The sequence below is a fragment of the Pelecanus crispus genome, chromosome 17 (genome assembly GCF_030463565.1).
Source record: "Pelecanus crispus isolate bPelCri1 chromosome 17, bPelCri1.pri, whole genome shotgun sequence".
Classification (NCBI taxonomy): Eukaryota; Metazoa; Chordata; class Aves; order Pelecaniformes; family Pelecanidae; genus Pelecanus; species Pelecanus crispus.
The window spans coordinates 7,363,722-7,387,323 of NC_134659.1; the positions used below are offsets into that span (position 1 = coordinate 7,363,722).

At 57.2% G+C, this 23,602-nt stretch overlaps 1 protein-coding gene across 2 annotated transcripts; it reads right to left on the minus strand.

Annotated features, from left to right (window-relative positions):
* Positions 1 to 547: 547 nt before the first annotated feature.
* SLC6A17 (solute carrier family 6 member 17) lies at positions 548 to 12,189 on the minus strand. Of its 2 annotated transcripts, none has more exons than XM_075722342.1 (11): positions 11,904 to 12,189; positions 7,769 to 7,926; positions 7,347 to 7,473; positions 6,342 to 6,523; positions 5,123 to 5,233; positions 3,884 to 4,125; positions 2,996 to 3,188; positions 2,433 to 2,625; positions 2,082 to 2,241; positions 1,357 to 1,519; positions 548 to 916 (listed from the first exon to the last, which is right to left on the minus strand). In XM_075722342.1, the coding sequence occupies exons 1-11, from the start codon at positions 12,187 to 12,189 to the stop codon at positions 548 to 550; spliced, it is 2,184 nt and encodes a 727-aa protein (XP_075578457.1). The 2 variants fall into 2 exon arrangements, with proteins under 2 accessions (XP_075578457.1, XP_075578458.1); XM_075722343.1 differs by having other exon boundaries at positions 2,433 to 2,615; positions 2,989 to 3,188.
* Between the last annotated feature and the right edge of the window lie 11,413 nt (positions 12,190 to 23,602).

Consider the following 23,602-nt stretch of genomic DNA (forward strand, 5'->3'; position numbering starts at 1 on the left):
AGCTATAAAAACCTACAGGAGATACAACAACAAGAAGGATGGTGACAACAACAGCACCTTTTTGTGCTATGAACATCAATGGTTAATTGTGCTCGTTGGAATAAGGCCATGACACCTCCCGGCTAAAGGACAACAGACGGGGAGGGAAGAGTGCTGGGTTACAGGAGGAAGCGTGGTTGGCTTTCCACCTGATGCCAGGTCCTTTTTCCAACCATCAGCTGCTTAGAAAAGAGAAATTCTTTGCTTCAGATTTGAGCTGCAAGAGAACAACTCTTGGAAAGATATTGCAGCGTCTCTTGTTCCTCCTTCCTTCCCCAAAGGCAAGCCTGGGGGATCCTGCCTTTCAGCCAAGGGTTGTCGGAGGAGTCCTGCCCCTCCCGCAATCCCTTCTTCCCGATGTCGTCTTAGAAATGGCTGCTTTTGGTTACAATTTTAAGAGGGGTTTCTTCTTCATCTTCCTTATTAATTAATTTTCCTGTTGCCTGGACAGCCAGGATCCACTCCCCAGTGACCTCCTCTCCCGGTGGGGGTGGTCGGCAGGCAACCATCACAGTTCGGATTCAGGGGTGCTGGCCAGTAGGTACCCACTCCCGTATCGTCCATTGGGGACACTGCTCATTTCCATTGGGGAGTTGCTCCCGGGACCCAAGTAGGAACGGTGCGTGGGCATGGGGGATGGGGTCTCGCTGGGCACTTTGCTCAGGATGAAGCGGGTCTCATCATTGTCTTCCAAATTGGAGATGTCTTTCATCATCCGACCCTTCTTGTAGGTGACAGAGAGGGTGTTGGAGCCATCCGACACGAGGTGGAACTGCCGGAGGATGAAGACCAGAGGCAGAGGGAGGGTTGCCAGGATGATCAGAGAGATGAGGATAGCCATGGCCCAGGTTGGGTAGAAAAGGAACTTCTCTGCAGCCTAAGAGAGACAGATATTAGTGTCAAGGGGCTGTTACAGCAAAGGTGATGCACACCAGGTACAACTCCTAAGTGCTAGACAATTCCTGCCGCCTCCTGCCAGACTTCATCCTCAGGGGCACCACACGAAGCTATCAGAAGGTGGGTTCAAGTCAAGGAAAAGGACATGGTCCTGCACACAGCATGTAGCTGTGGAAGCAAACCAAAATCCAAGCTCAAACTTCAGCCCATGGTCAGAGCTGGCTGGAGACTTCTGAGCAGTGTGGACAAACCTGATTGCTTGCAGAGGATGAGCGGCCACAGGCAGGATGTCTCCCAGCAGGAGAGGGGAGGAGAAACAAGCAGAGCTGTGAAGAGCAGGGTGGTCTGCAGCTCTCAGCTGCCCCCTGCTCAGCCTGGCCCTGGGGTGGGGGTGGCTGCAGGGAAGGGAGCTGTGCTCACCTCCTCTCTGATCCATGCACTGTAGCCCGGGGGGCTGACTCCCAGCTGGATGATGCTGGCAGTCATGAGCACGGCCATGCAGATGGGAGAGACGTACTTCCAGGTGTAGTAGTAGAACTGATAGGGCCGGAAACCCAGCATTTCCGTCAGCTCCTGCATGAACCTGCCAAGAAGAAGAGATGAAACCATGCCATTCCCCACCTTTAAGTGAGGAAACTCCCTCCCAGGAGACCCTGTTGTAAATTAGGCTCAAGGTAGAGCCTGAAGAAGAACCCAGCTGATCCAGGCAAGCATCTCAGTGTTCCTCAAGCCTGTAGGACTGGTTGGGAACCTCCTAAGGAAAAGGCATTTGAGCATTAGCCAGAGCCCCCTTTGCTCTGGCCAACTTAAGAAAAACAAGAAGAGGCACTGGGGGGAACAAGGTCCCCTTCCAGAAGGACCTGGAAACCTCAGACGAAAGGGTAATCACAAGTGACAGAGCACCACAACCAACAGTAGATACCCACTAGAAGGACCTGCTCCTGGGGCCGGGTCACACCTAGGGCAGGGCAAGAGGATCAAGGTGAACTGAGGTCCTGCCTCTATAAGGTAGCTGCCCCTGGGACATTTGCTCCATCAGAGCTGGCCTCTTAGGGAAAAAGTCATATGGAAAAGAGCTGGAAGGAGGGGTTTTTTTTAGCCAGGAGTTACAGCATGTTATTCTCTTCATTGTACAAACGTCTTACTTCTTGGTGCCGTAAATCCAGGCCACAGCAATGTTCTCCAGGATAACCACGACTGTGAGCGGCAGCGTAGCTGAATAATCGTCAAACATGGTGACGAAGTAATTCCCAGAGCGCTGCACAAAGATCAGTCCCACCACGAAAGCGAAGATGCAGGAACCAACTATGGGGAGCAAATGGGCATGGTCAGCAGAGCACCCCAAGGGGAACCAAGGCCTCCACCACAAGGTCCATTCCCTGCATTAGCAGGGCCCAGGACATGTCCACCACATCCACGCTCTTCTGGAGTGACTCCCCAGGGCAACGGGGACCCTCCACCCCTTCCCCAGGAGGTTGCAGGAGAAAAGACCTCACCTGTGAACACTTCCTTCCGCACCTTGAAGGTGTCGATGATGGGTGTAGTGATGCCTGACATCGTCCCGATCATGCTCCCCAACCCCAGGTTTATCAGCATCAGGAAGAACATGACGGACCAAAACGGTGAGGCTGGGAAGTGGGTCATGGCTTCTGTGAAGGCAATGAAGGCCAGGCCAGTTCCTTGCACTGACTATTCAGGGGGAGAAAGGACCAAAAGATGAGAAGAAACATGTCAGGGACACAGCCTGCAAGCCCCTGCGTGCCTCAGGTCTCTCTCACTGAACCACTCTTCAAGGAAAGAAAAATCCAGTCTGGCACCCCAGCCTGGAAGTGGTGATGACCCTGCTAGGTTTGCTATGGGTAGAGTTTTCCCCCATCCCAGGAAGGACCACTGTATGCTGGGGAAGACCACAGGGACAGGGAATCCCCATCCTTGGAGGGTCTCTTAAAATAGATTTTCCAGATCCATGTGCCAGAAGTGACACAAGTAGAGCAGCTCCTACCAGGGAGAGGCAATGGGGTAGGTGTCCTCCTGGTCCTACTAGGAGTGCACCAGGTACCTTGTCGAGCTCGTCCTCCAACAGGCAGGCATCCAAGCCCAGTTCTTTGAAGTGTCCCTCTTTCACTGTCATGATCACCCTGTACATCTCATTGTAGTCTTTGGCAGTGAGGTGGGAGAAGTTCACGTGGGGTGGGATGAGGTCGTGGCTCAGCACATTGGTGTTCAGGTAGCCCAAGATCTTCTCAGCGTTCCTAAGGGACAACAGAGCCTGGTCACCCAGAGCTGTCCCCTTCCTCCCAGGGTGGAGGACGGGGCCGGAGCGTGCAAGCCCTTTGCCCCAGGCAGGATGAACCTCCCTGGGTTGCGTTACCCAGGTCTCAGTCAGAGGACCTCTGCAATTTCCCGAGGTGTAAGTAAACATCGCATTAGGCCACATGACAGAGGATGCAGATGGGGGCCCACCAGGGAATGGGCTCTCTGTTCTTCATCCTCAGCTTTATCTCCTACTCTGGGACTCCACACTGCATGGCCTGGATTTTTATGGATGCAGCTCACTGTCTAAAGATAACACTAGGTGCACAAGTTCACCTTCCTCCAGCTACTTCTAGGGTACAGCAGAGCAGCTCCCTTAACCTTGCAGACAAGTGGACCCTACAATGAGTGGAAACTGGGGGAAACCCAGGTGATGTGACCAGACATGTTGGATTTACCCTCAATTTGCAGGCTAAGAGCCCATCTTAGGGCTGGATTTTAGGTTGGAGGAGCTGAATACCCAACTCCTTCAGCTACAGCAGGACATCTCTGGAGGTCTTGACCACCAGAAACTTGGGTCCACCATACACAGTATCACCCAACTCCAGAGCACTTACTCTACTGCCTTCAGACCCACCACAACCAGCAGTAGCAAAGACCTTCCCACCCCAAAAAGAGAAAAAGCAAATCTTACTCCACCACACATTTCTCATTCATGATGTTGGCCTTGAAGCCCAGCACAGCAAACACAACCAGGGTGGCCAGGACAGATGTGAAGAAGTTGATGAAGGAGACGAGCGTGGCATCAAAGTGGCAGTTGTTGTCCTGCTTGTTGTAGCTGGAGAAGGCAATGACTCCTCCAAAGCCCAAGCCCAGGGCAAAGAAAACCTGCGTAGCTGCCTCCCGCCACACCTGGGGGTCTAGCATCTTGTCCAGCTTGGAGGGGAGACAGAAGAAGTTAGATCATTTGGTGGCCCCACAGCTCATCCCAGTGGAGCCAGAGCTAAATTAAAAGGCTGCTGTGCCTACAGCCTGGGCTGGTTTTGGAGCAGCCGTGGGCATGCTTTGATCTGCCACAATCAGGCCTTGCATTACCCAGCACTCATAGGTCCTTTTTCTCTTTCCCACAGAGGGGAAAACTGAGGCATGGAGAAGAGCAGGTGAAGATTTGGCCTGACCATGTCTCTGGGTGCTCTATCTGCCCCAGAGCCCAAGCTGGGTGCCTGATCTCCCAGTGCAAAGCCCTACAGCTTCCCAGTGGACCACCCAGCTGCCCTGGGGAGCTGGCATCCATGTCCCCCCACCCAAGGGAGCCACGTGCCACCCAGCGATGGGTGTCCATCCCCCCTGGCCATTTCCTGCCTCCGGAGTGCCTGGAGCACTTGAAATCAAATGTCTCGGCTGGCAGGTTTGTTTAACCTCCCGTCCCCCAACCACATCCCACCTCTCCTGCAACCCAGAGCTGCAGGCTGGAGGGCCTCCGAGCATCATTCTTCAAGAAATCATAATTAATTAGTATCTTCTAACAGCCTTGCCGGCTGAGCTGATTCATCTACATCTCTGCTTAATTAATTAAGTAGCTGGTTAATTAATGGATGCATACCACCAGCAGAGGTTTTGCTGCCAGCCAGCATCTTCCCATTAAGTCTTTAAATTTATCACCTCAGGCACCCCCCCACCCCCACCCTGGCATCTGGGCACCTAAAGGTGATGGGAGTGATGCCAAGGCTCAAAGCAGCTCCAGGGTGGTGAGTCTGCGAGGCTCTTGGCTGTCCTGGCCATACCCCATATTTAGGGTGCTGCTGGCACATCCTGATGATATATCAGGATCTCCAAGGTAGTTTGGGGTTGGTACTCTGGTTTTTGGGGTGGAGAGCATAAGGGAAAATAGAGTGTGGCCAGCTGGGAGGAGAACCTGCTTGGAGACTCTTACCTTGGGTGTGAACATGTGCATGATCCCATCCACCGCCCCGCGCAGCAGAAGTCCCCGCACCAAGAAGCAAACCAGCACCACGTAGGGGAAGAGCGAGCTGAAGTACATCACCTAGGGCAAGAAGGACGCAACCCGGGCACAAGCTCATTTACTGCCCGCTGAGCTCAGCCACCTCCCCATCCAACCCATGGACAGCTCAACAGGGGTGAGAAGGGAAGGTTACCCTCCCCAAAATGAGGTCTGCTTCTCAGGCAGAGCAGGATGCTACAAGTGCTGAAGCTCAGGTGGATTTGCAAAGTGCTTGGACACACTTAAGAGAGAAAACCCGTTGGGGCTGCTGAGTGCGAAGATGCTGGTGTTGGCTCAGAAAATCCCTGAAACACCAACTGCTGGTGCCTGGGGGAGCCCAAGGGAAGGACAGCTCTGCACCCCCACCCCTTCCCCCAGCATCTGCCAAGGGCTGCCGGCAGCCCCAGCTGGTTCCTGAGGCGTTTCCAGTACCCCGATCAGCAGATGTGGATGGGGCTTCATCCTGGGCAAGAGGAGACCTGCTGCTGCCATGGCCCTGCTCCTGCAGCTCACTCTCCCCCCCCTGCTCTTGGGGCCACGGGGCAGGGGTCTCATTGCCCTCTGCTACCTGCTAACGCACCAGAAGTTTTGTAGAGCACATCTGGAGACAGGGATGTTCAGGTGTCCCAGGAGACCATACCCTTCTGCATCTGATCCCACTGCTTACACAGCCTTGCTTGAAATGTCAACGGCCTCTGCAAGCTAATGGCATCCCTCTCCCAAAGCTTTCTGTTCCTCCCTGCCCTACTTCTCGTGTACAGAGTCCCAATGCCCCCTCTGCAGAAGCAGGCTCAGCTCTCACCCCTACTTCCTACGAGCGTCCATCGAGATGGCGTGCATCAGGGGATGAGAGAGTTGAGGGCCCCCGAATGCAGGGGCTGGGGCAGGCGATTTGGCTAGCCTGATGTGGCTGAGCCCTGGGCCATTGCTGCAGGTGTCAGCTGGACCAAACCTCTTCCCTACACCCACTTTTGATCTTATTCTGGACCCCCCCAGGAGATGGCCCCAACTCTGGAGTGGGTGTGAGCATTCCCCAGGGGACACAGCATCCTCCAGCCACCCCAGATCAGGCAGGAGAGCATGGTCCAGGCTGGAGGTTTCTGCCTCAAGGACAGACCCCAGCCAGGTTCAGGTGGCCACCGATACCCACCTTCCCCGAGGACTGGATGCCTTTGATCATGGCCAAGCCAACAAGGCTCCAGGCCACCAACAGACACAGGGTCATCTTCCAGTTGAGCCCTCCGCTCTCCGAGATGGAGTTGGAGATGTCCAGGGTCTCCCGGTACCAGAAGTAGGTGGTGGCCGAGCTCCTCTCGCATTCGGTCTCCACAACTGCAATTGAGCAGAAGCAGGAGAGTGTGAGGGGGCTGGAGGAGTCACCCACCATGTCTTAGGGGATGAACGTCAATTAATGTCACAGACCTGCCGGAGCCGGCCAGGGAAGGCAGGCACCCCTGGAGACTAAGGGACAGGAATTAATGGGACTTATTTTTAGCAGGAAAAAGAAGAGACAGGACATAAAGCCATTGTCAGGTGAAAGTCATAGAATCATAGAATGCTTTGGGTTGGAAGGGACTTTGAGAGATCATCGAGCCCAACCCCCCTGCAGTAAGCAGGGATTGAACCTGTGAACTTGGCGTTATTAGCACCATGCTCTAACCAACTGAGCTAACCCGATATAAGATGTTAAATACAGGGAGAGACATTTGCATTTGCTAAAGAACCTGCCAGAGTGTCCCAAGGAGATGCTCAGACGCTATTAAACACCATTAGCTCCATCAGCATCTCAGTCAGGCACCGATGGAGCAGCCAGGTGAGCCCTGCCTGGCTCTTGCTGCCTCCCTCCATGGGTCGGATCCTGGCCCCGAGCACTGAGGCAACCTGGAGACCCAAGCTCTGGATCCCCCAACTGGCATCAAATCCCATCATCGGGGACAGACCCTGAGGGGACAGCACGGGATAGACTCATCCAACCCAAGGGAAACATCTCCATATCATCAAGGCAGCTGGACCGGAGAGGACCCAGTGCCCCGGGAGACACCTCAACCTCCGGCGTCCCCAACCTGTGATAGCTACAGATATTGAGGGGTCCCCAGTGTCCCACAGCCCCCTTCCCTGGGACTGGCTCCCCCCTGCGCCAGCGGCCATCCCTTACCGGCCACTGAGCCGTTCTTCACGATGGGGCACTCGCTCCACGGAAGAGGGTACTGGAAGGACTTAAAGAAGTAAAAGATGCTCCAGCCGATGATGACGTTGTAATAAAGACCGACAAAAAAACAGACCTGGGGGGAGGAAGGAGGACACGGTATTAAATCACAGGGCAGTGACACTGTCCCCAGCACACCTCCCGCTGGGCAGGGACCCCCGGGGGAGCAGGGCTGTTGGGATCAGGGGACGGGCACATTCCCATCCAGCCCTAAGCCCACGGGTGGAGCTGGAAAAACTCCCCTTGACCTCTCAAACCTCCACACGGGGCCCCTCAAGGTTTGCTTCTAGGCCACCCACACACACAGAGCTAGCAATGCTGTCCCATGCACCCCGAGGTGGGGGTCCGAGGGGACCCATGGGTGCACTCACGAGGCAGCTGGCGTAGCCGATGCCCCCCAGGCGAGGACAGATGTAATTCCAGACGCCGATGCTGCCCCGGCGGATCCGCTGCCCCACCGCCAGCTCCAGGAAGAAGAGGGGGAGCCCGATGATGATGAGCAGGACCAGGTACGGGACCAGGTAGGCACCTGGCAGAGGAGAGAAAGCTCTTCATGGACCCGTCTCTGCCTGCTCTCATGCAGCCAAGGATGGACGGACAGGGATGGACAGGCAGGGCAGAGCTGAGACAGGCTCTGCCCGCTCCATCGGTTCATTTGCAATGGATCTGGGAATGCAGAGCAACGCTTGGGCAGCAGAGAAGACAGTCATGGAGCGGAGCAAGCACACGTGCGTGGAAGGGGAGGGTGCAACATCCCCTGCCAGCGTGAGTGAGTGTGCGATAGACCCCAACACACCTAAAGACACACCGCATCCACACAGGCGCATCACCCTATGGGCAAGGAGACACCTCCGGAAGCCAGCCCATGGGGACAGGCACACGTTCCCAGCCATCTCAGACACACAGGCAGGCAGGAGCCCTCCTGTTCACCCAGCTCCTGCCTGCACACGCGTGTCTGGACACAGTCGAGCCCGCTGCACCGACACCCCCGCCACGGACACCCCGCATGCCGGTGGCAGCATTCACCATGCCACGTGCTGCCCAGCGCCGAGCGACGTCCTCTGGTAGGGGTAGCAAGAGCTCACATTCGAAACACGGTTAATCTCTGCCTAATTGAGGAGGCCGGAGAGAAAGGAGCAGTTCCCGAAGCATAACCAAATGACCGTAAAGGATGCGATGACTCACGCTGCAGCGCCCGGCTGATGAATTCCTCCAACTCCTGCCAGGGGCTGAGGAAGAGGCTCGGGAGCGTGTGGCTCGCTCCCACGGGGCGGCAGGCGATCCAAAAGCATGCACCAGAGCCCGGTTGCTTTGGGCAAATTCCCGGCTGGTTTTACGCCCCGGTGAAAGCCACCATCCCCTGGCCCGGGGACAGGACCTGTGGCAGCTGATGCTGCTCTGAGCAGCGGGTGCTGCAAAGCGGTTCAGGTGGGGAGATAAATTAAGATGCAGCAGCGCAGGGCGATGAGGAGGATGAAAGGAGAGGCAGAGATCAGGGCAGGGCTGGAGCCCAGTGTAATTCCAGAAGGACCACGAGCACCCCATCTCTGCAACGCCCTCCTGCGCATCCACATCTCGACCTGCGGACGGACGGAGCGTGAGACAGACGGACAGATTCAGGTGCAAATTTGTCCAATATTGGAGATTTTTTTTCCTGTGATCCCTGGAAAGATGGGCACCAGCTCATGCCCCGTGCATCGCTATGCCCGGCAGCACCTGCGTGGAAGTGTGGCGGGCAGCGTTGCCAGCCCGTGCCAGCTCCTGGCACACTGAGTCCTGGAAATTTGGCTCCAGCCCATCTCACCAGCGGCACGCAGCCATTCTCCCCTGCAGACACCTGCCTGGGGAGCAGGAGAGAAAGCAGCAGCCGCCACCACATCCCGGGGCTGCTCAGCACACCCAGAAGTGGTCTGTCCATCGCTCCCCAGCTCCCGCATCCGTCTGTCTGGCACCAGCCTCACAGCCCTGTGGGAATCCCTGAGGATTAAACATGGTGGGAAGAAAAGGCAGAAAACCAGTGTCTGCCCCATGGGACAGGGGAGATGATGCCACTTGGCTGAAAGAAAAACTGCAGGAAAGCTCAGCAACCTGCTGCTGAAGCCAGCTCCCAGCTCCGTGCCTCAGTTTCCCCATCTGTAAAATAAGGGCGATGGTTGGAGCCGCTTGTAAAGCCTTTTTTGAGACCTGCTGCAGGAAGATGTTATACAACAGTAAGGAGCTCCTCAAACCAGCCGCTTGTCCCGGTCCCTGCCTGGCTCAGTGCCCCTGTGTCACGCCGCAGGATGGGGCTGAGCCGCCGAGTTCAGCACACCCGTCTCCTCCGCTGCAGCGGGTCTCAGGGCTGTTGTAAGATCAATTCCCCGTCCCCACTTCACATCCCATCTGGCCTTTTGTCTAAAAACACTTGCTTAATGCTCCCCACCTACAGCCAGGAAATTCAGCCCTGGATTTGCTAGGGAATACACCAGGATGAATCCCAGCCGGGGAACACAAGCTGCTGCTGCTGTTACCCAGCGCCTGAGACAGCCGAGGCTAAAGCCCCACAAACGTAGAGAACAGCAGAGACCTCAGCATAAGCTGAGAAATTTTCATTCATTGCACTAATTAAAGTTAGTTATCAACTGCTGTGCCAGTGGGGAAACTGAGGCACGGCTGAGTTAAGTGCTTCCAGAGAACAGGACTCTGAATCTCCAACCTCTGGGTCTGAGTTGGATCCCAATCTCGTTTAATCAGGAAAACCTGCTTGGAAGTCAGAGGCCAGATGCAGAGAGTTGTGTAATTGTCCTGGTTTCAGCTGGGATAGAGTTAATTTTCTTCCTAGTAGCAGGCACAGTGCTGTGTTTTGGGTTTAGGATGAGAATAACGCTGATAACACACCGATGTTTGAGTTGTTGCTCAGTACTGCTCACACCAGGCAAGGACTTTTCAGGTTCCCATGCTCTGCCAGGGGCACAAGCAGCTGGGAGGGGGCACAGCCAGAATAGTTGACCCCAACTGCCCCAAGGGCTGTTCCATCCCATACGGCGTCATGCCCAGTATAGAAACTGGGGGGGGTTGGCCGGGGGGCTGCGATCGCTGCTCGGGGACAGGCTGGGCATTGGTCGGCAGGTGGTGAGCAATTGCATTGGGTATCACTTGCTTTGTATATTATTATTATTATTATTTTCCCTTCTTTTTCTGTCCTAGTAAACTGCCTTTATCTCAACCCACGAATTTTACTTTTTTTTTTCCAGTTGTCTCCCCCATTCCACTGGGGAGGGGGAGAGTGAGTGAATGGCCGTGTGGCCTTCAGCTGCCTGCCGGGTTAAACCACAGCAGTAATGACAGCAGCAGGGCCGTATCAATCCATCCCAGCCCTGAATTTACCCCAGGCTCTGCCTCCGACCTCCTTCAGGCCACGCGTACAACCCTCCGCGCTGCATGCGATGCACACGCGCACCGGCACGTGCAATGCAGCTAACGCAGGCGTTTGCGCCCCGTTAAGCCAAGACCACGCCGAGACCCCCACCGTCGGCTTTGCAACGTGGCGAATGCACTGTGAAAAGCTGTGCCGCACCGAAACCGAGCCTCGCCTGGACCCAAACGGGGGCACCGGGAGCCAAGCGTGCCAGCGGCGGGGGAGACGCTGGGCTGCAGGAGCCGGCCGCAGCGTGCTCCATCCCGGCGGGCAAGGGAAGGCGATGGGCGTGCGAGCAGCCCCGGGGTGGGAAGTGCTGACTGCACAGGTCTTCATTTGGGAGAATGACTCATCGTGAAGATGACACCAGAAACGTTTTAATTATTGAGAGCGCTGCAGGCTCGCCAGCTCCGGGGCTGGGGGCATGCCGAACGATGCAGCGCCGGGAACAGGGCGAGGGCAAGGGGGAGAGGGGAAAGCTGGGCTGATCCTGGCTTTGTTCAGTGCCGCAGGCAGGGGCTGCTTCCCATCGCTGCAAAGGGCAGTGCTGCGCGGGAGAGGCCTCGAGGGCTGGGGTGGGATTAACGATGAGCAGCCTGCTCTCTCATCAGTGTCACGAAGGGTGTCGGGTCTCAGCACAGCTGAAGGGACCTGGCCCTCCAGGCTGCTCCTGGAAGCCCAAGGAGAGGGCACGGGCTGGGACGGGAGGACAGGCTGGCTGGAAGGAGGCTTTGGGAAGGGGCTGGAGCCTACACAACACAGCTTCAGGACCTAGGGACATGGAAGGACACTCTCTTCTTTTTTCCCCCCCTAGTTTCCAAATTGCCCCAACAGGAATTGTGGGCTGCAGTGAGAAATCCTGGCTCCCGGCCTGGGATTCGCCCTGAGTTTGGAGCAGGCAGGCGGACCCCCTTTAGGAAGAAGCTGTCCTGAAGGTTTCTGCACCTCTGCACTGATGCACGCACAGCGGCGAGCGGCTCCTGGCTGCTCCTTCAGAGCCCAAATAACCCCCATCCCAACCTGGGATCCGCACGCCGACGTGCAGCGAGGCAGGATTGGGCCGTACCCTCTTCCCCAAGGGCTGAGCCCAGCTCTGCCCCACCTCTCACCTCCTCCGTTCTTCTGGCAGAGGTAGGGGAAGCGCCAGACATTGCCCAGCCCCACGGAGTAGCCGATCTGCGCCAGGATGTACTGCAGCTTGCTGTTCCATGCCGGCCGGTTCTCCGCATCCAGCTCTTCCTCTCCATCCTTCTGCTTGTCCCAGGTCTCCCCCGTCACGTTGAGGACGCTGCGTTTGTAGTCCACGGGCTCTTCATGGGCCAGCAAGTCAGCCACCGACTCGGTGACATGCTCGCTGCTGTGCTCCCGCTGCGTCACCTTGCTGTTCTTCGGCATCGGGACGGCTCCGCACGGCCCCGGGGGGCGGGATGGGGCGAGGGGAGAAGATGAGCGTCCCGCAGGGAACGGCGCCCGTGTGAGCTATAGCTCGGGCCTCACCTCCTCTTCATCAGCAGGACCTGGGTGGGGAAGGGGTCAACAGAGGATGAGTTGGTTTTGCCTTACCCCAAGGGTGTCCTGGTGCTGGTGGGAGCGGCAGCACCAGGGGAGAAGGGTCTCCATCACCCCATGCCTTGGGGACCTCCCTCTGGGCTGGGGGATGCTAAGGGCCCCCCTCTCCATGAATGATGAACCAGAAGCAACCCCCTGGTTCGGTATTCATGGAGAAGAGCCTCCCGCAACCCACAGGAGGGAATTTCCCTGGGCTGCAGGGGATGGTGATGAGCAATGGAGCCGGTCACATCGCCGTGACACCTCTTTTATCCTCTAACAACCCCGTTCCCGGGCCAGCAGCACTGCTGAGGGCTGACACCGCATCCAGCTCTGGCCAGGGCTCTGCCCTCCCTGCCCTCCTGGCCCAGGCTCAGCCCCACGATGGCTCGAAAGCACTGGGGGCACAGTGACAAACGCCCAGGCTATCTCTCCATCCCTGGACATTATCAGCAGTGACTTAAAAGCCTGGGAGCCTGCAGCTAAATCTTCCCAGGCAGCTTTACAACAGATAAGGGCTACAAAACAGCGGCTGCCGAGGCAAAGCCATCAATCGTCCCAGCCCCTCCACCTTCCCAGCCTTCATCGTGGGCCAGCTTTGGCTGGGGAGAGCGATACCAGTCCCACAGCATCCACGCGGTTACACCAGTTACACCAGTTTGTCCCCACTGCCTCATTCCCAAAACCGATGGCACCAGATCCCACGGGCGCGGGGCTGGGATGGGCGCAGGCAGGGTAATTTTTGGACCCGTGGAAGGGAGCATGGGTGGGAGCATGGGTTCACCGCTGGCGTGGTGATGAGTGGATATGCGTGGCAGGTCGTGTTTGCAAACAGGCTGCTGCGTGCTTGCACCAGGGACGACTCCGGCTGTGGGAGCCATCCCGCATGGAGGCCTTTCAGGGGGTGCACACAACCCGGCCCAGCCCTGCTCACCCCTGCTTCAAAAAGCTTGGGGGCATCAGGGAAATCCACTCTGCCGGGCTGGGGATCCCCAACCTGGGAAAGCACCATGGTCTCTCCTCGCCATACTGGGAGAACTGGGGTCGAACTGGCAGCTCCCACCCCAGCTGGGACCGTGGAGTTTTACCAGCTGGGAAAAAGACAAAGAAAACCCCCAAGAAACCCCACATCTTGGAAAAATGACTCTCCCAAGGGGCCACGCTTGCTGCTTTTCTCTCCCCAGCCTCCCTGCTTCCCAGGGGACAGCAGGCTTGTCACCAGCCCCTGGAAGAGCGATGGTGCCGTGCCCGAGGGCCTGTCCCACCCCAGCCTGGCCACAGCATCATTTCACCCTCACCCTGGGGGCTTTCTCCTTCAGTTCAAGGCTCGTACAAGCTGGGTCTCAGCCACCAGCACAGTCCTTGGGCAGCCAACCCTCGGTGCGGGTGGCCGGTCCCTACCAGGGTAGATGATACAGGATGGGCGATGCGGGAGGGACCTCCCGCTGTGCCCCTCGAGGCGAGCAGAAGGAAAACTCACATTATTCCAGAGCCACCCCCAGCTCTCCTTTCCTTTGGACAAACATCCACTTTCTTGACCTAATTCAGCCCCAACCAAAGCCCACAATCCCAAAACTTGCCAGAGCAGTGGGTTCAGCCCAGGCACCAAAACCCATTCCCAACCATCGCGCTGAGGTCCCAACCTGGGAGGGAAGCAAAGCATTGGCAGCAGGAAACCTCACCCTCCCTCACCCTCACCTTGGTGTTTTTTCACCCCTGAAGAAAGTTCCCCGTTTGCCCGGCCCCGTTCTTATTAGAAAAGCTATTTTCGGCTGTCGGCTGCATCTGTTGCCAGGCAACCGTGTCGGCTCCATATCTTTCCTGGATCCGGCTCCTCCGGAGAAGCCGTTTGAATTATTCTTTCAAGCCTGGCCCAGCAATGTTTAATTTCCTAACGAGGGCTCATTCACGTAAACCGCTCATGGCTCGATCGCGGCAATTACTGGCACGTGGCTGCCTGGGGCTGGAGCATCCTGAGCTGGGATGGGGACAGGCGCAGAGGGTAGGGAAGGGCCTCATCCAGCAGCCAGGAAATCACTGTGATTTCCATCGATTTTGGATCAGGCTCTGTATAGATTAGTGCAGACCCGGTTGAATCACCCAGGAGCTGTTTGCTGCTCCCTGTCTGCTCAGCAGCCACTTAAGCTCCTTCCGAGCGAGGGTGACTCAGACCTTCGGAAGGACTCAGCCTCGGGGGCCTAAGTCTCTCTTTATATTGGGGATAGAGCCCAGAATATCTAGGATCTGCTGGCTGAGCCCCCAGAGCTCAGTGCCCCATGGCGAAGGCACCCAAACTGCTCTCCTGGGACAGCTCAACCCCTTGGAGCAAAGCCTGGGAGGTGCCCAGCTCTGGGGAACGTGATGTTGAGGGGCCAGCATGATGGGGTCAGGACAGAGCCCACAGCATCTCTCTCTGGATCTCTACCTCTCCCCCTCCTCAGTTTAGGTCCCCCCCCAGAGTTATCCTTAGGAGCTGAGAGGCAGCAGGACACGGCGGTCCTTGAGGAGCAGGTTTCTTCAAGCACCTCCAAAGCCCCAGAGGCTCTCAGTGTCTTGGAGGAAACTCAAGACAGCAACATTCCCAAAGGATTTGGGGATCAAAAGGGGTGCTTGGCTGCTCTCCTGGGGCTGGGGCAAGGGCTCTCTAGGCTTTGGGATGAGATGACACCAGAGGATGAGAGGAGGGTGAAGGAGCAGAGGTACAAGTCTTCCTCCCCATGGAAGATGTGCCCAAATTGAACTAGAGCAGGGGAAAACCATGGTAGAGGTCCAAATCTTGATCCCGGCATGGCTCTGCCACTGTGTCCCCATGGCTTGCTTGGGGAGGTGCTGCTCAGCCCCTGCCTGCTGATGGTGGTGTTGCCCAGAGGAGATCCAGGCCCGAAGGAGAGAGGACCGTTCCTGACAGCGACACCGTGAGCGTACCCAACCTTTGCCGCCTACATCCCTGCCAGTACCGTGAGGCGATCCCAGCCAAAACCAGCACAAAGCCACCGACCCATACGGCACAGGGACCCAGTCCAGGGAGCAGCGAGGTCAAGAGGGCTCTTCCTATTCACTTCCCCAGCATTTTGCATCAGCCCCAAGGTCCGCACCCCTCAGATCGGAAAGCACTGTCCAAATCCATCTGAGAAAGGTATTTCTACTCATTTCTTTGATTGAAAAGGGAATTTAATAAAAAAATCATCTGCCAAAAATAATAACCGCCCCGCGAGAAAGACGAGGCAGATCAGCTGACAACCAGGAGCTTTCCGGGCTGGAGAGAGATAGAAAACCCTTGTCACTGACAGATGGAGATTCAGCTTGTTTACTTAGCCCTCATGACCTTAATTTTCTTAAATGTGCATTTTTTTCTTTCTCTTTAGAAGACTGATTAGGGTCTTTCAGAGCCCAAAGCTTGTAATAACCTCACTTGCGCTGCCGGACCAGGGGTGCCTTTGCACCAACCACCTTGCCCAGGTAAAGCTGGTGCTGATGCCACCCAGGCAGGCACCTGGAGAGGGACCGTGGCTTTTCCACGGCAGGACCAGGGAAAGGACCGGCTTGTGCTGGGTCAGTGCCACTGTCTCTGGAGATGACTTGAGAGCAGCCAACACCATCCCACAGGGCATTATGAGGGGAGACGTTGGGGAAAGCATCACTGGGTTGTCCCTGGGGATAACTTACCTCCTGCGTCTCCCACCGCTCGATGTCCCTAGGTAGCTCCTTGAATGAGATTCCCACTTTCATGGTCCCCCGCGGGTGCCTTCACGTCTAACCCCGTGCAGGACCTCAGCCCCCCCTGCAAAGCAACCACCATCCCCTGAGCCCCGCTCCCGCCCCAGACCCACTGGCTGAGCCGGGGGCTCCTGCTTGCACCAAGTGACAATCCCCTGCCCATGTCCCCCCGTCCAGGTGACACAGGGGTGGCCTCGACCACCATATCCCTTCACACTGACGGCTCAGGAGCCACCAGTGCAGCGGGGCGAAGGCACATGGCGATGGTTTGCCGTGGTACAGGCTAGATTCACCCCACCCAGGGACGGGGCAGAGATGGAGAAGCTCTTGCTTCGCTACACCCAGGGGGTTTAAGCCCTGCCCGGAGTCTCCCATCGATCGCAGCTGGAGATGGAAACACCCACTGGGGAAAAGCTGCTATTTGGGATGAGCGAAGACCTCTGGGAGCCGAGGGCACCATATTCCCCAGCCCTGCCAGCAGCATCACGAATGGGTCAGCGGAGGAAGGATGCTCCAAGATGCGTGTCCTGCCTCGGCCCGACCTTGCTTTCTCAGGAAGGCAGCTGGGGAGCAATAAAGCAGGCTGGAAACGTGTCAGCAAAGCTTTCAGCTAGGCCTGGGAGCGCAGAGGCAGGCAGGGACGAGATGGGGATTTACAGCAGCCTCCGAGGAGAGCAACCACCAACAGCAAACACGCTCTGGGTCTGAAGGATGGGCACGAGGGGAGATTTCTCCTCTCCTGTGTCCAAATTTTACACTTATACCCTGTTTGGGTCCACAAAGGGGAAACTGAGGCAGGAAAAAACACAGGCTGAGACTGGGGGAGTTCAAAATCAACGTTTAGACTGTGGGGACTCTCTGGTCCCTCCCTACCCCATCACCTCTCCTCCTTCAGCTGTAACCCCGCTGCCCTCAGCTTCGAGGCAAATCCCCAGCAGCTCCTGAAGGAGAGGGGAAAGATGCTCCCAGTGCATTCAGCGCACCGGGAAGGTCTGGCTCACTCCATCAAGGTCACAGAGCAGGGAAGGGAGGGAAGAGCAAAGGGGCCAGAGGCACAGAGGGATTTCAGGAGGTGGAAGGCCACTCTCAGGTTCAGGCTGGGAGATCTGAGCATCAATTTGCAGCTCCGCACCCTCCCCAACACGCAAAGGGCCAGGGAAACCTTGCACCCAGGGCCAGACTATTTGGTGCAGATTGGGAGACTGAAGCAGGGAGGAGAAGGGATGGATCCAAGGTCACCCAGGAAGCCAGGGAGCCCGGGAAGGAGAGGCAGAGGGAAGGAACAAGCATCCCTCCCGTCGTCCCTCTGTACGCCGCAAAGCCAAGCAGCAAAGGGAAGGAGCCCTGGATCCACATCCCGGCTTTGAGACCAAATCATGAGAAAAACAGCTCCAGGCCCCTCCCTGCAGCTCCCCGCGGTCAGGAGCCCCTCTGCGATGGGAGAGGGATCGCCCTCGCAGAGCGGGTCCTTTGGGAGGTATCCCACCTTCGGAGATGTCCCACTCTTACAAGCCGCAAGAAATCAAGGGCAGGACCCTCCCAGCAGCACCCAAACTCTGCTTCAAAGCCCCGAGAAGAGATTTTTACCCAACGCAGAAGCATTGCAGCTCTGATCCCTCCAGCCCTGCTCCTGCAGCCTCCATCATGCAAACTTCCCTTCCACGAGCCCAGGCCACTCCAAGATGCCTCCATCTTAAAGCTATTCAGTGCCGGGGCTTGCTCGTCCCTGCTCATCCTCTCTGGCTCCATGGGGAAGGGTTTTGCCATCTGGGCTCATTAGGGCTGCTCCCTCTCTCCCCTTCTTTAAACGATCCCTGTTAATTAGCGCCAGGCTCTCACCGCCCTGCGGAGATGCCACGCAGTGACTCAGTCCCACCAGCCGAGCTGCATCCCGGTGCACTCCCTCCCTTACACCCACGCATGGAGAGGCGCAAACTTTGGACGGGGTCAGCGTGAGCAGATGGGAGAGCGCAGGGGTGCCCGAGGACAAGGGCACCCGCAAAAAGCTTCACTGGAAACCAAGCTCCCAGCCCCGGCGTGGGGTTGAGAGCAGCTCAGCACCATGCACCCGGCATTTCCCCGCCGGAGATGCTCTGCGCCGCGTCCTTCCCGTGCGAACGCCCGGGCCCGCTTTAGCATCATGAGACGGGAGCGGTTCACGTTCGCTGATGAATCAGAGCTGCCTCCGCTTTTGTCTTACACCTACCTAAGTGGCTTTCGCCAGCAAAAGAGCCCAGATGTTATAAATAACCCCCAGCTCCTATAAAGGCAAGCAGAGGTGGGGCTACCCCAGCCACCGCCACCCGCTCCACCCCAGAGGTGGGTGTGTTTCCCACCGCCCCCAGCTCAGGTTCTTTTACGCCCCGTGGTAGGTTGTGACATTACAGCGACTCTTTTTTCTTTAATAGGCGCCAAGAAACCTTCGGAAAGGGCACTTTTGCTGATGGGTCATGAGACAGACACAACAGCACCGGAGGAGGGGAAGTCTTGGCACTCGGGTTTGTCACGAAGTGTGTGAGCCCATTGATTCATCGCATTTGGTCTCCTTTCCTCTCTCATTTAGTATCATGAAAACATACATCAGCCGCATCAGCGTGACACCGTATCAAAGCCAACCGTCATATGATTCCTTCGGGGCTCCATTTGATTCACCAGATGACTGGGAACAGTTAGATCCCAGTGATCCCTCTTAACTCACCCGCTCCGGCTGACGGTTAGTGACTGAACCCCAAACCAGTCCAGGTTTATCCAAAAAGGCAGCAAACAGGCAGCATCCAAATCCCTCTGCACGCTCTGCTTTTCCCTATTGTACTTCACGAAGCTGCTGCTACGTTTGTAAACAAAGTCGTCCAAATGCAAGCCAGGATGGGGTAAAACAAGAGCCTCTCCTCCCAAGGCAATGGTTTAGTCTGGATGTGCGTAGGTCAGGATCTGATCTAGGGAAAATTTGATCCTCGTGACTCCGGCTCGGCTCTGGTATAACTCCAGCTTCCCTGCTCTGTGCAAGCCTGAAGTAGCAGCAGAGTCACTCCAGATTTAAACCAAACCCTTTTATTCCGATTGACTTCAGCGGAGCCGTCTCCAATTTATCCCGGAGGGCAGCTCAGACCCGCATTTTATTTCCCTTCCAAGCAGCTGAGCTACAGTCAAACCACCATCCAGGTTCCTTGACCTAGTCCCGACACCTCCAGAGAGATATTCGCAAGAAACTCTATGCCCTGCTAAGAATAACTCGGCTGCCGTGGCATTTTGGGTTTTTTCCTACCAAGACCAGAAATAGTTGCATCAGCTCCTGACGGATTCAAACCTCAGGTGCCTCAGACACAAGGCACGATCCAAGAAGCAGAAGGATTTCACCTTCTGGGTCCTTTACAAAGAGCTGGGACCAGATTTCTCAGCCGGTCTAAGCCCCACGTCCCCAGAACGATCCAAATCTGCACCTGGCCAAGACGCCAGCCCAAAACACGCACCTTCGGGCACATCCAGCGATGCAAGAAATGCACAGAAGGAAAGAAGGACTCCCCACACCCAATACTAAGAATTGCACGAAAGCAGGACCCCAAGCTCCATTTTTCTGCCTCACAAAACCAGCCAGCCACGTTCAGGGAGCAACGTACCCAAAAAAAAAAAAAAAAAAAAAAAAGATAAAATAAATCCCCAACACTTGGGGGGCCAGGAAGGAAACACTCCATGCAGCCGAATGCTTTCTCCTCTCCCAATGTTATTGTCAAGGTCAATCTGGAAGCTGCATTTTCACCCATCCTCAGGCAGCGGCTGGGAGGGGATGAGCCCCCCGCCAGCCCCAGCCGGGCAGCCAGTGCCGCCCCCCCGGCGGCTGCCCCCGCCTCTCCGGGGTGGCCGAAGCCATTTTTGTCCCTAAGGGTTCCCCCCAACCCTCGATGCCACCACCCTTAGGGCCACGCCTGATGCCTCCAGACTTCGGTGTCGCCCCCCCCCAGCACCTTCCCCTCCCAAAAAGGCCCCGAGAGCAGCGGTGGGGAGGGGGCAAACAAAGCAGGCAGCACCCGCTGAGGCGGGGACCCCCCCAGGAGCGGCACCCGGGGGCGGGGGGCGAAGGGAGCAGCCTTACCTGGGCGCTGCGGCGGCTGCCGGGGAGGGGGAAATTGATCCGTTCCCGCGAGAAATTGACCAGCTTCCCGGGAGAAATTGACCAGCTTCCCGGGAGAAATTGACCCGGTTGCTCCCGCCCCGGTGCTGCGGGCGGGGAGGGGGCGGCGGCGGGGCCGGTACGCGGTTACCGGTGCTGCACAGGACCGGGCAGCCGCCGGGGAAGCAGCGGCCGGGAAAGCAGCCGGGAAAAAAGCAGCCGGGAAAAAAGCAGCCGCCGCCGCCGCCTCCGCACCCCGCGGCGGGGAAGCTGCGCCGGTCCCGGTGGCTGCGCGCCGGGCGGCCGCTGTCCTCCCCCCCCCGCCCCGCCACCGCCCGGCGGATGCGCGCTGGGCTCGGCCCGGCCCCGCTCCCCTTCGCCGGAGGGGAGGTAACTCGGCTGGGCTCCGGGAAAAAAAAAAAAAGGATAAGCAATTTAAAAAAAAAAAAAAAAAAAAAAAATTAAAAAAAAAAAAAAATACGGGACACGCAGCCCCTGACGCAGGCTTGAGTCACCGGGGCTGCGCGTCAAAGCTGGGGTGCCGGGCAACCCCCCCCCCCCCACCTCTCCGAGGGGGGCTTTTGCATTAAAGAAAAAAAAAAAAAAAAAACAGCGAGTCCTGGCAGGAGGGGTGAGCCCACGTTCAGCTTTGCCCACCCCGGTGCTGTGGTGTGTGGGGTGGTGGGCGCAAAACCCCCTTCGTAATGGCCCCCCCCGGGCAAAAAAAGCGGCCCCAGAGGGTGCCCCCCCGGGCGCTGCTGTGGCTCTGCCCTGGGCGAGGGGCGACGATGCGGTCACCCCTCTCCCCCAAGGATAACTCGAGATATTAGAGGGGTCGCTTTGCCTCAGACCACGCAGGGACAAAGGGAGGCAGGAGGAGCGGCGGGGACCCAAATTCCGCTCCCCGTAACGCGGGGGCAAATCTGGAGCCTGCCCGTTGAAGGCAGCGATGCTCAGCGCTGGCCCAAAGCCCGGTGACACCCGGGGACCCCAGCCCCAGCGCTGGCATCCCCCGCCGCGCCAGGTCCCCCTCACACCAAAGCTGAGCCCAGGAGCGGCACGGGCTGGAACGAAGCTGAGCTGGGGGTGTAAACCAGCTTTGGAGGGGGAGGTATTCACACTTCTTAACCCACTTTTAATGCCGACGGTGAAATTCTGCAGGCAAAAGGGTCCCCATCCCAACAGGACACAGCGGGATACAGTGGCACCAGGTATTTTATCAAGAGGAAGGCAGACATACACGTGCACAAACAGCTCTTCAGGGCAAGCAAACCCCAAATCCAGCTTCTTAGGCTTAATTTATCACAGCCTCTGAGGCCGCTTTGATGCGGTAACGGCGGTGCAGCTAGCGGGGGGGCCAAGCACACCTGTAGGGCTCAGCCCTCCCCTTTTATTCAGCGCTGCCAAGAGTCCTGCCCTCCGAAAACGTCTAATTGGGTTAATCAGGAAAGCCAGAGGGCTGTTAGGTTGGTTTACTGGTGGGGAAAAGGAGTTTTTAAAGGAGTTTTTAAAGGAGTTTTTAAAGGAGTTTTTAAAGGAGTTCATTGCTGGTTCAGCACCTGATGGAAATGATTAAGGTCTCTGGGTCCTGAAAACCCAAATTCAGCCCGCCCAAACCCCAGCAGCGTAGCCTGAACACATTTCTCCAACCAGTGTGATACTGGTACGGGGGATACTGGTACCAGTATCCAGCTCCTGGGCCTGTGAGAAACCCTGACAGGAGGAAAAATATATTTGGAAGAGAAACCCCAGAGGATTCAGACCTCCAGCCCCGAACCACGCTCCTTCCAGCTCCCGGATCTCAACGCTCATGCACGTCTCTGGCCTTTGGAGCCGTTTCCCTTTCCAGCCTATTAGGCACAAAATGATCAATTCTCCCAGGTGCTTGGGAGCTCAGCCAGCGCCTGCACCGGGATCCAGTGGCCGAGCGCAAGAACGCCGGTCGTAACTCTCCCTCCTGTCCCCCCGGGAGAAATGAGGCCACACTCCATTAAATCTGTGCCTTTACCCAGCCCAGGCAGGGGTAAGGCAGCTCGACGCGGCACTTGAAGGGGAAGAGGTGCGTCGCGCTCGTGATTTAACCCCGTCCAACATCCCCAGCATCTGCTCAGCTTATTGCGATGTTTCCGCACATCTCACGGGGGCCGATGGACCCTGGCAGGGGCGAGGGGAGTTTGAGGCTGATGCAAAACAGCCTGGAAGAAACGGGCTGTGGGTCAAAGCCTGCCAGGGGCTCCTCTGCTTTGCTGTCAGCCTTCGTGAGCTCTCCAAAAATTTGATGCTTTCTGTGTTTTAAACGCGGCATCTTGTCGCAGTCCTTCCTGTGGGTCACGCTTTCTGCTTGATAGGAGAAGCAAACGTGGAGGGCATGGATGCAATGCCCGGGCTGGGGAGGGAAGGTGATGCTTGGAGCTGTCACAGCCGGGACACGGATGGGGGGGTGCTCTGCTCCCTCCTGGGGGGACAGGCAGGGGACGGGCAGCGCAGGTATTAACGAGCAGGGAGAGAGAAACGTGCCCCGCAGCATGTCACCTCCCCACCTCCCTGGGGACCGAGAGCCCTCCGCGGGGACGCTCCCTGCTCCGCTCCCACGCAACTGCCCGGGGGCCTGGCTGCAGTCGGGGGCCGGGGACGAAGCCGTGGGGGAGAGGGGCCAGGAGACCTCATGGGGTTTGGAGGAGCTTCAATTCAACCCCACGCAGGGTTGGCGCGAGACGGGCTCTGCCCCGGCTGCAAGGTGACGGCCACCCCGGTGCAGAGCAGCACCAGGCTCGTCACGTGCGCTGGGAAGAGCCCAGTGATGGGAGGAAGGCTCTGCTGTCTGCAGGCGTGAGAAAAACTTCCTAATTTCCAAGTTTTATTGCATCCCAGCGCTGTCCCCATGGGGAGATGGGTACAAGCTTGGGAGGGCTGGGGAAGGGGAACTGCAGAGTCCACGGCTGCAAACGCCAGCAGCGTAAAGCTCTCTGCACGCCCAGAGATTAAACAAGAGAAGATTGAGTAACATAATTAAAGGGGTCTGAAGCAAAGGGAAATCAAGCAACCTTATTAAGAGGGGCTGAACCAGCCATTCGGCTCCCCTGCCTCTGCACATCTCAGTGGGGAGCAGGGATGAGCCTACGCGAGCTGGGGAGGGGGCAGTTCCTGGGTCACGGGGGGACTCGATGACACCTTGAGGTGTCAGAACCCCTCCCCTGAGGATGTAAAGATCTCCCTTTGGCTGGCCACGCATCACCGAAGCGTGTTGCCAGTTGGTAAACTGAGGCACGGAAAGATCTCCAGCCACATCGGAGCTAAAAAAAGACTGGACGAGGCTGGATCCGGGCTCTGCCATGTACGCCCAGGACTGAAATTCCAGGTTACGACCCAGGCTGTCACACTGCAGACAGTGCCCGCGATGGGCGCAGAAGATGCCACGGGCAGATGCAAGAAGCT

Coding starts and splice junctions, on each gene's coding strand:
- SLC6A17 (XM_075722342.1), bottom strand. CDS start 12,189: ATGCCGAAGAACAGCAAGGTGACGCAGCGGGAGCACAGCAGCGAGCAT. Junction 4,126..5,122: donor TGCACATGTTCACACCCAAG/GTAAGAGTCTCC, acceptor CTCCCCTCCAAG/CTGGACAAGATGCTAGACCC. Junction 2,242..2,432: donor GCGGAAGGAAGTGTTCACAG/GTGAGGTCTTTT, acceptor TGCTCCCCATAG/TTGGTTCCTGCATCTTCGCT.